The 11,573-nt window shown below is 45.1% G+C and overlaps 1 protein-coding gene across 4 annotated transcripts in view; it reads right to left on the bottom strand.

Annotated features, from left to right (window-relative positions):
* Positions 1 to 6,503, bottom strand: part of LOC147612767 (uncharacterized) — a 91,163-nt gene extending 84,660 nt beyond the window's left edge. For 2 of the 4 annotated variants that reach the window (XR_015263505.1, XR_015263506.1), the window contains exon 1: positions 6,266 to 6,493. Coding sequence is in view for 2 of the 4 variants with exons in the window: in XM_086783337.1 (XP_086639463.1) it covers positions 6,266 to 6,404 (139 nt within the window). In the remaining 2 variants the exon portion in view is untranslated. Of the gene's footprint in view, positions 1 to 6,265 lie in introns of all 4 variants that reach the window. The other 2 variants (XM_086783337.1, XM_086783336.1) reach the window with 2 other exon arrangements.
* Between the last annotated feature and the right edge of the window lie 5,070 nt (positions 6,504 to 11,573).

Here is an 11,573-nt window from a genome sequence, read left to right on the forward strand (position 1 = left end):
TCCCAACATAGTATCTATGTAAGTTCCCTAGTCCTTACCTAAGCCAGTTTGGAACTCCTATAGTAGATCTAGGTTACTGGAATTATGGAATCCCTATGAGGTGACTTATCAACTAATCCGATTCTCTAAAGGTAGAATTAGAACTCATGGAATTAGATTCATAGCTAGGAAGTGGAATGCTAATTCATTACCACACAAAACTTTAGAAGATAACCTCAAAATAACCTTTGAACTATAGTAGCACACACAGTTTAGTATATCATACCAAACTCTATGTGCCTTTTTAGCAATCACAAGCCTACTAGTGTTGTCACGTGCACAAGGGAGTGCCATGGCTAATCCGAGGTCTAATCCCAGCATTTAGCCCTAATCTAGGTGCATACATTTATCATCATCAAGTTAGCATCCTGTTGGCAACAGATTTCAGCATACATCTATCAGTCGGCAGCAATAGATCCTAGTTGGGAGCATCACCCAGGGTCGACAGCATTTATCAATATTTATGGTGAAGAGTTGAGCATTTTATGTTACTTATTTCATGCTAGAGGACACACAAGTTGGCTGACAGTCCCTGGAACTTGCCGACTAGCATCCATGCATCATATATAAGGAAGTAGTGCATTAGCTCATAAATCATCTCAATCCCTTTTGGAGATTGGTCATAAGTAGTCAGGAGCCCTTTTGGGAAGGCCTATGGCCAAGCATAAATGTAACCTTTATGGCCTCTTAAATGCATAATTGGGCCTCTTGTGGCCTTGCTAGTGACCTTGGACAAAAGGCTTTCGCACATGCACACACTAGACTTCCTAATTGACCTGATTCGTGTTCTAGGCACCTGATTAGCGGTCTAGTAAATACATGGGACATCTGTACATCATTACAGCTTGCAAGTGGGTAACATTTGACTTGTGTGGGACTTGCACATAGACGTTGATTGCTCCCTAGACCTAGATGGTTCCTGGTAACATGTCCATGCGGCGTGGACCCTTAAGGGCTCACAAAATGCATAGTGCCCATAAAAAGTGTCTTAACTGTATTGATTAGCCAATGACCATATGGCACCCATACTGCACATGACATGCCCTCTTGCTTAAATTGATGGCAGGAGTTGCATTGCCTTGTAGCCACCAAGGGTGTCCACACGGACTATCCACCCCACACAGATTGTCCACCGCAACAGTGTTACACCATCACAGTGAGTCAACGGAGGCGCCAAGCATTGGGATCATCTTAAGCGGAGACGCACCACCACAACTGACACAAAGAGGTGCACCCAACATTGAAGGCTTCAACGGCACTGACGGATCCGACTGATACTCCAACGGCATCTCCTAGAGATAGGAGATTCTACCAAAGGCTACGCTGCCACCTCAAGGAATCCCACCAAAGATAGGAGATGCCACTGACTCGGCCTCAGGCATATATGGCCCCTCGACCCATCTTGGAGGACATCCTGTTGATCCCATCTTGGAGGACATCCTTATCTTTATCCCTCACTATCATCCTAAAGGACATCCTTCATGCTCATATGTCATACCACTTGTACCTTGTGTTTTGTCATCAGCTTGAGCTGTGTCGTCCTCTTCACTGTGACCTCTGCTGAGTGTTCACGGTATAGTGAAGGACATGTATTAGTGTTCTCTGAGTAGTGCAAGTGTTCTTGTTCCTTTCACAGTCTTGTCTCTTCTTGTGTCGTGTTCCACTCCATAGTGTCTTTTGTGTTGCACTGTGAGCATGGAGGACTCCGGACATACTGTCTAGAGAAGAGCCACCACGTAGTGTGCCGGGCAACCAAGAGTGGATGGAAAGAGCACCAACAAGGCATCCTCCCGCTCAAGACCCCGACTCTTACAAATGGAGATGAACCGTCGGATGTGGTCATCCACATCCTCAGTGGATGATCCTTTGAAGGTGGGAAGCTTGACGTTGACTCGGCCCAGCACCGTGGAAAGGGGTTCTGTGCCAAGAGGATTGGCTGGACTAGGAGGGTTGGCTTGGCCTCCCGCATTGTTGCCGAGGGTAGGATTACCAAGGTTAGCTGCCATAGGAGGAGGTGGAAGAGGGTCCCTAGGTGGTACGTAGTTGAACCTCTACCGACTATGGCCACATATTAAGAGAGGACTCTTAGGTGGGCTAACTGGACTACCACGGGAGCGTGTATTGGGCATGTAGAGAGGACACGACACAGAAAGAGGACGCAATGCATAGGAAAGGGGGAGCTGATACGACTCCCAATTTCGAGAGTCCCACCGGGCGTGCCAAATATTAGTGTACCTGTAGCAGGCCCAAGGTTTTGCAGACAAGGGTTCAGTCAATTTCCAATCGACCACTTTGCAGACTCGACCACTCTGAAGGACACCTTCCACCGGACCTTCTGTCCTGGTAACTATGAGGACCGCATTCTCCAAGAGCTGGGGAAGCTCTAATTGCTATCAAGGGAGAGAGTGTCGGAACTCATGACACGGACCATAGTGCTGGTGCTTTTTGACTTACCTTGGCGACGTCATGGTGCGTCAGTGGGTGACACAAGCCTTACCCAAGTCCACCCAACAGAAGATTCGAGAGAGTCGGCCCACACCAACAACATTGCTGGAATTCTAGGAGCTAGCCTCCTAACTTGAAAATGTACGACTCATGTTTGAGCGTGATGTAGGCTCTGTACATCCAACAGTGACAATTGGATGACCCAGTGGCTTAGCTGAAGCGGGAGCTGGAGGCACTCAAAGTGAGCCAGAAGCCTCCGAACAAGGAAAGTACCTTGCTCCAACTCAAAAGCGAGATTGAAGAATTGAAGACTCAACACGAAGCCAAGAAGGGGCTGTGGTGTGCTATATGCCAGTCACTTTGACACACCATCTGAGAACGCCCAAAAAGGAGGTACTCCTTTTGTGAAAAAGGAGGACATGAAGATAAAGATTGCTACTACCTCAAGGGGTTCCGTCAACTCCATCAACAACAAACTCCTTATCTCGCCTCGATAGTCCCCAACCTTGCCCAATATGCTACAGCTGCCGTTGCCGTTCCACAACCCTTCCATGTTGCTACACCTCCTCCTTGCCTACCCACTCCCCACGTGACCTACCTCACAATCGTCCCGTGCTTTGTTATAGATGTGGGGAATACGTGTTAGAAATCATCTCCTATCTTTATCAGACACCAGGGCCTCTGTTGTGGGTGTACCCGCCTTGTATAGATGTTTTCTCATTTTTCCTCACTCCCCGTATTTTTTCCCATTTTTCCATGGTGTGGGTGGCTGCCCTATGCTTGCAGGATCACACAGAAGTTGGCCGACTGCACTCATATGCATATGGACTTGGCCGACTTTTTCTTTTGGGGTCGTGGGGGATTTTTTGGCTGGCCGACTGGAGGGACCCAGTCGTGAGGTTGGCGGCCTGTTTTTCCACTGGCCGACTGCATATATGGGGCCATATAAAACTGCATATATGGGGCCATATAAAATGGCCCCATGGCCCCCACATCATTGTATCTAGTTTTCAGATTCGGGATCTTGTGTATAGAGAAGAGTTACACACCTATCTCTCTCCTTCTCTTGTGCTGTCTATTTTCTACACTCTACTTGCTCTTGTGGTCTTAGATTTGGTTATCATCTCCGCTGCGTATTTTGACATGGTATCAGAGCCCTAGGCTCTTGAAAGATCTTGGGAGTTTTTTGAGCAAGAGGGGGATTGTTGCGTTGCTGATTGGTGGACTGTTAGGGACTATTCGGGAAGAGAAGTAGCAAGAGGAAGGCGGGCTAAGTTGCTGGACAGCCACTTGCGGGTTTAAAGTTTTTTTCCCACCGACCCACCCTTTTCAGTTACATACCCGATGGCAGATTTGTTAGAGCTGGCTGAGAAGCATGTGAAGATCCCAACTCTCCCCACGTTCCCTGTGGACCGTCAGTTGGACGGGAACAATTACGGTATCTGGAAGGTTATGATGGAGTCTGTGCTGGAGTCATATGACCTTGCTGATTCCATCGTTATCGGGGTTCCACAGCCGGAGGCAGAGGAAGGGGAGTTATTGTCAACGAAGAAGAACCGTGAGGCACAGACACAGATGTGGGATCGTGTCAACACCAGGGTCTGGTCATTTATCTTCCTCAATTGCACACCACAAGTAATCAATCACGTAAAGCATATGACGCTGGCCAGAGGCATATGGCAACACTTGGCTTCTCTTTATAACAGGGTATCGCCCATGAAGAGGATTTCCTTGGAAGTGCAGATGCGGGTTATGAACCCTGCAAAGTTGTCGACGATGCGGGAGCACATTAACAAGCTGCAGGCCCTTCAGCAGGAAGTCCTCCAGGCTGGGAAGGAGATATCATCAGAAGATATGGCCATTACTTTGCTGTCCCGCTGCTTGCTCAGTATTCCGCTTTCTACTCCTGTTTGATACTAGTGGCAGACTCAGCACCATTACCTGGGAGGAGCTTGTGCCTATGATCCTAGACCAGGAGGAACGTTTCACGAACCCTCCTCACAGCGGAGGTTTGGAGGCCTTAGTTGGCCAACGGCCGAAAGGCCGGAATAACAAGAAGGGCAAAGGGAAAGCTTCACCGGAGAAGTCTTCTGAGAAGAAGCCTGAAACAGAACGAGAGGAACTAAAGGCCGAGCGGTCCTGCAATGATTGTGGCAAGAAAGGCCACTATTGGAGGAAGTGTCCTAAGCAGACTGGGAAGAGTGCTGATTCTTCAGCCTCAGCTGCAAAGACTCCTGCATTTGTGCTCTTAGAGATGATGGACTCCGATGCTTCATCGTCTTCGAGCGAGGAGGCAGTTGGCTTCACCACAAAGGATACCCGAGAATGGATTCTTGACAGTGGTGCTTCCAGGCACATGACTCCGTCCCGTGACTTCTTTCTGGATCTGAAATGGCAGTCAGGTCGCATTTTCATTGGCGACAACTCCACCATTCCGATTCACAGTGAGAGCCGGATGGAGATTGTTCCCGACGGCAAGGGGGGCAAGCATGCCTCCCATGTTCTTTATGTCCCTGCTCTTGGTTTTCATCTTCTGTCAGTGCATGAAGTATGCAAGACTGGCTTTCGGGTGGAATTTGAGGAGCATTCAGTTGCTCTACGGGACCGTGAGACTGGCCAAGTCGTTTGGGAAGGCGGTGTGGAGAATGGTATCTACAAGCTCTCTGCACTCTCATTGACAGGTTCTCAGGTCGGAGATCTGTGGCACTTTCGTTTTGGCCACTTAAATGTGGATGCACTGCGGCGAGCTTTCCAGGACCAGATGGTGGTAGGCTTGCCAGATGTTGGCAGCAGGCAAGGACGTTGCAGTTCTTGCATACGTGGTAAGCAGCACAGGGAATCCTTTCCGAAGCAGGCTTCCAGGCGGGCTTCAAAACCATTGGAGTTGATTCACACTGACTTGTGTGGACCTCAGCAGATACCAGAGGTATTGCAAGTCCCTGGTAGCCCTCCTATCTACCGCGTGGAGACCTCAATAACACATAAGCACCCCTGGGCCCCAAGGTCACTTATATAGCAATAACTTGGCTATTATTAGCCCTTGCTTTATTTATAAGCTTTTAGCCATTATTAGCCCATCCCCATGCCCTAGCTAAGCCTAACCCTAATCCTAATCCTAATCTTGGGTTAGCACACATCCCTAGTCCCAGGTTAACCTAAGCCTAGGCTAATGCTTTAACCTAGCCCATAGGTTAGCTAGCCCCAAGCTACTTCTATTGACATGTGATGACGAGGGTATTGGGGTTTGGAGCAAAGCTGAGGTGCAATAGTGTACTCTCTCTGGATCCTCTATTTAGCTGTCAATGGTCTTGTCGTCTAATTTCTATGATGCATGGTCATGATCATGATCGCTTTAGTCAATGGGAGTCGGGGTAAGTACCTCTGAATGGAGTAGGTTCTTCCCTATCATTAGTCTTTGTTAATATCCTCTGGTAGTGTTACATTGTTACATCCCTAGCTTTGTGAGGCGTAAGAGCAAAGAATTTATGGTTGCATTTCACAGCTGGTCATGGCATTCCATGCACACGGTCAAGGGTTTCTGATGGTGTCTTGTGCACTACATACTAAACCTTAGTCCTTTCATCTTCACATCTAGAATGAGGCTTTCCTACATAGCTTTCATGACTTTATATCTTCATTCAGGTTTGTTACATGCCAATGTGCATTGAAAATTTTTCTTTGTATTAGGATCAGCGCTCTCTCTCTCTCTCTCTCTCTCTCTCTCTCTCTCTCACACACACACACACACTAATCCACACATGGCTGAACATACAAGGCGTACCAGCTGCAAGGTGAAGGTCCGCTGCCTGGCACTGGACGAGACGAAAAGAAGGTGATAGGCTTCCCACACGTGCTCTCGCATAAGCTCTGCGAACCAGACTTGCTGTGAAAATCGTTCGAAGTGCTCCCAGCGCTGCCATGGCCAACTAGGGCCCTGCAAAATGAAGTGTGAGAGAGAGAAATTCTAGTAGTATAATTTTTTATCTAGTAAAAAGAATACACGGAAAAAAAATGATAAAGAAAAAAGAAGATCCTAAGAGTTTTTTTTAGATGTATTTTGAAGAACGTGGGGTCTTTCCATTCATATATAAATATCTTGAAAAAGCCCTTCAAATGAAGATGGCCACGGAATATAATCATAGGCTTGATGTTCATGCTCGTTCTCTCTCTCTCTCTCTCTCACACACATCATCATCATCAAAACTAGGTGCACTCCATGCTATGAGGCTTGCAAAACAAGATTGTTTTTTTTTTTAATTCTTTTACCATGTTTTATGTGCATGCTTGGGTAGCATACTTCGTGTAGTGTGGAGCATATTTGAAATGCTTGAATGAACGTGAATTCAAAAGCATACTTGGAAGCAATGCTAGACTGACATTCGTAAATCGATGAGCTTGAAGCTTGTTCTTGTGTTCGATGTGGGGATTCAAAATCACCTCGCAAATTAGGAAATTACAAATTCATTACCACAATTGAAAATGAGTTTTGTATCATGAATCAATCAATACGTAGGACTAATGGTGGCCGCTTTCAACACTGAATGTGTTTTGGTCCATTTTCGATATCAAAAGTGCTATTTGGGAAACAGGGGAAGGGCATGTTCTCCTATGTTTATAATATTTCAGGGAGAAATGTGCCAACTCCCCGCCATACTTTATGTATGGTTTTTTTTAAAAACTTCACTCACACAAACGAGCACAAAAATCCTATGCCTTGATGAATGACGTGTAACTCAAATTCAAATGTGGTAATGAAATTGGAATTATCTACCTTGCGATGTACTATGAGATCTCTATCGATGTCCATCGATTCCTCATAGGCTTGATGTTCATGCTTGTTCGAGCTCTGTAAGCTATCCATATAAACTTGAGATACTTGAGAAAGACATACATACGAAAATGATGTGCTGCAGAAATAGTATGCGTGAGGAATCGATGGACATCGACAGAGATCTTAGAGTACATTGCAAGGTAGATAATTCCAAATTCATTACCATATTTGAATCTGAGTTACACGTCATTCATCAAGTCATATGATTTTCGTGCTCATTTGAGTGAATGTTTTTTTTAACCATACATAAAGTATAGCGAGGAGTTGGCACAGTCTTTCTCGAAATTTTATAAATATAGGAGAACGTGCCCTTCTCACGTTTCCCAAATAGCACTTTCAATATCGAAAGTGGATCAAAACACCTTCAATGTTGAAGGCGGCCATTAGTCCTACATATTGATTCATGATACAAAACTCATTTTTAAATGTGGTAATGAATTTGTAATTTTCTAATTTACGAGGTACTTTTGAATCCCCATCGAACATAAGAACAAGCTTCAAGCTCATCGATTGTGGACTTCAGTCTAGCATTGCTTCCAAGTATGCTTTTAAATTCATTTTCACTTGAGCATTTCAAATATGCTCTACACTACACGAAGTATGCTACCCAAGCACTCACACAAAAACACAGTTAAAATTTTTAAATAAAACAATCTTGTTTTACAAGCTTCTGAGCCTGTGTGTGTGTGTGTGTGTGAGAGAGAGAGAGAGAGAGAGAAAGTACTTGCTTACGTTTATGCACCAAGACAGCTTGTGCATGAGGTAGTTGGGGATTCTCAAGCATATACAAGCTTGCAAAAGAGGTAGCTTCTTCTGGGGCTGACTAGTAATACATGCGGTCCACAACACAAAATCAACCTTTGAGAGCTTTTCAAAAAGTTTATGTGCATCTACCATGGTTGCACAACTCAATAAGTGTCGTAGCCATGGTCAAACTCGATAGAGACAAGCTCAAAGTTGCATCAAACCATCCCACTTCAAAGCTGAGTATATTGGCTAGTATGAGCTTGTGTGCACACTTGGTGAGCCGCTCACTCATCGTTGTAAAATAGTAGTGTTATACGTGCTGCTATCCTAATGCAAATAGTAATTATCATTATCGGGCGTGCTATAAGTAAAAGTACTAACTTGGGTCTTGATTAATTAGCATGGTAGTGCCTTCGAAGTCACAAGTGGCACCCTTTGACCATATGTTCTCCTAGTAGTCGTTTGATAGCGTAGGAGGCGTGGGCATAAAGGGTGTCATGAGTGAAGTAGGGCCCACTAGGCAACATGACAGAGCAGTCGGATCCCTGCGAGACGAGCATGAGAAGTCCAACAACTGTTGGAGCAAGTTATCTGGCGTTGCTACCTGCACCATCATAGAGTATGCCAACCTGCCCACTACATCATCCTACTTAATGGGCACCACCCACTGCATCATCCTACTTGATGGGCACCACCCACTGCATCATCCTACTTGATGGGCACCACCCACTGCATCATCTACTTGGTGGACATGGAGAATGAGGTGGCCCTTGCAGCCGCGTCACGCCTTTCGTCTCCCTCGTGGGCTTCAGCAGGGAGCCTCCTCCGGAGGAATTGCTCCAACTCCATGGCTCTTTGTTGATGATGATCGACCTCCAGATCTCAATGTAATGGGGATACCTGGGCAGAAGGCTAGAGGGACGGCAAGAAGTAACTTCCGCATGTTATGTTGCAGCTGTGGTCAAGGAAAAAATGAAAGTCATGGAAGGCTCGGCCAAAAAGAGAGTTGTTTTGAAGAATAAGCATGTGTCACCTACTACGAGCACGGTGCCTGCGTTGAGTTGCCCCTCCTCCCTATGCAGCATGCGGCATTCCGCTCTCACGTCCTTCTTCAACTCATCAACAGCCCCCCCCCCCCCGGCGGCTCCTAGCCTTCGTGTTCACACAATAGCTCGGTGTAAGGCAACACTTACATTAGCATGGGTCGTCAACCACTATGGGCCATCTTGACAAGCGTGTGCTTGAGGCGTCTGCGATGGTAACAGCTGTCGGACTGCCTGCAATAGACAAGCTCATGGCCGAACAAGAGCCTGGGATCACTATTGACAAGCGGCCTTTGGACCAATGACTAGACTTTGTACCTGTGCCCTATAACAAGAATGGAAGGTCGCAAGACTAGGACAGGAAGCTGTGTTTTTAGATAGTAGAAGGGTGCGTTTTTAGCCCTGTGTTTTTCATCTTTTTTTACCATCATGAGAAGCCACGTGCCCTTCGTCCAAGCCACATGGCCATGTGCCCTTCATCCAGCGCTAATCCACGTGGCCTAACCCACACTCTTGCTTGCTTTCCCAAGGTATTAAAAAAAATTAAGCTTGAGTATATCATGAAGCCTCAAAAGGCAAGTTGGCTAAGAAGTTTGGAATTCACATGATGAACTCTACGAATTGTGAGGAAGGTGGTGGATGCATATGGCTCTAATTGATAAGGACAAGGAACAAGATGGTGACTAATATGGCCATAGCACGCTTTTACCCATGGAAACTATCATGGTACCATAAAATTTGGTTGATTGTATAAGCATACATTCTGAAGTTTACACATATACACACACACCCCCCCACGAGTAAAGTGTATGCCTTGATTAACTATTGAGGTGAAGACTATATAAGATTCAAATTGTCTCATCGTGATCTACCATTAAAGATGATTGACACAACCTGCTTTAGACATGAGTGAACTAGTACCATGGTGTCCCCACAGGCTTCAGGGAGGAATAACATTCCTTGCTACTGGTCATGTGCCTAGAAGCCTCATTGTCAATGATCTAAGAATCATCATGTGGTGTGAATTTAGTTGCCTCACTGTACACTTCTTCAATGGCAACAAACAACTCTATTTCTACATTAAGATTGGACTTTCCCTTGGTCTTGAGAGTGCCATTCTTGGCATTTGCCTTTCTTTTGATATGCATTATTTGCCTATGTGCCCTTTCTTGTTATAGTAAAAGCATCTAGCCTTTCTTTTCTAATTAGAAGAGTTGAAATCATTACCCTTCTTCTTTATGTTGGCAGAGAAAGCCTCATCGCCACCATTGTGACTGCATCCTCATCCTCTCCTTAAAAAGTTATGAACTATAACTCCTCAAAAGTGAGAGGAGTAGGCCTGATGCCAACATTCAAAGATGAACTCTTAGACAACAATAAGTGAGATCTGAGGAGAGAACACTCATGCCGATTGAAGCCATTTGGTCACATAAATCTTTAATTCTGTGAGACGAACACTTCCATTGCTTCAACTTTGTGCAATTTCTCCGGTTGATGTGGATTTTAAGATTTTGAATCCTTGAGAGATTCGTGCAAGTGTGGAGACATGTTGAACCATGGTCAACACACTATCTTCTACACTAGTGATAATGGTGTATATGTGTCCCTTTGTCTCTAAGCTTAGACAAGGTCACATATTACATCCCTTGTTGGTGGGTAAACATTAACCCCAATGGCAGTGTCCCAAAGCTCATAAGAGGATAGGATAGCCTTGAGTTTGAAAATCCAGAGGTAAGAATCGGTGTCATTGAGATTTCCATTAGCACCAAATGTAGTGGGCAATGTATTGAGGAAGATGGTATATATGTGGAGAAACATTGTGAACCCTATTCAACACACTATCTTCTACACTAGTGACGATGGTGTATATGTGTCCCTTTGTCTCCAAGCTTAGACAAGGTCACTTATTACATCCCTCACAATGGTGGGTAAACATTAACGCTAATGGAAGTGTCCCAAAGCTCATAAGAGGATAGGATAGCCTTAAGTTTCAACTTCCGGAGGTAAGAATCGATGCCATTGAGATTTCCATCAGCGTTGAGTGTGGTGGTGAGGAAGATGCCATTTCTCCTAAGAGACAACTAGCAATAAGTTTTGCACACTGAGCCGAAGCTCTCATACCATGTAAGAGGCTACAACATGTAATGTATACAAGAGGACACTCATGATAATTAAGATCTTTCACAACACAAAACTTTAAAACTTAAATTTCACATAATTAAGATCTTTCACAACCATTTCAGAACTAGCAATAAGTTTTGTACTGAGCCGAAGCTCTCATACCATGTAAGAGGCTACAACATGTAATGTAAGAGGACACTCATAATAATTAAGATCTTTCACAACCATTTCTTCTAAGAGAGAACTAGCAATAAGTTTTGTACTGAGCCGAAGCTCTCATACCATGTAAGAGGCTACAATATGTAATGTAAGAGGACACTCATAATAATTAAGATCTTTCATAGCAT

Source organism: Cibotium barometz, chromosome 45 (assembly GCF_041138505.1).
Source record: "Cibotium barometz isolate CiBa-2024 chromosome 45, ASM4113850v1, whole genome shotgun sequence".
Lineage (NCBI taxonomy): Eukaryota > Viridiplantae > Streptophyta > Polypodiopsida > Cyatheales > Cibotiaceae > Cibotium > Cibotium barometz.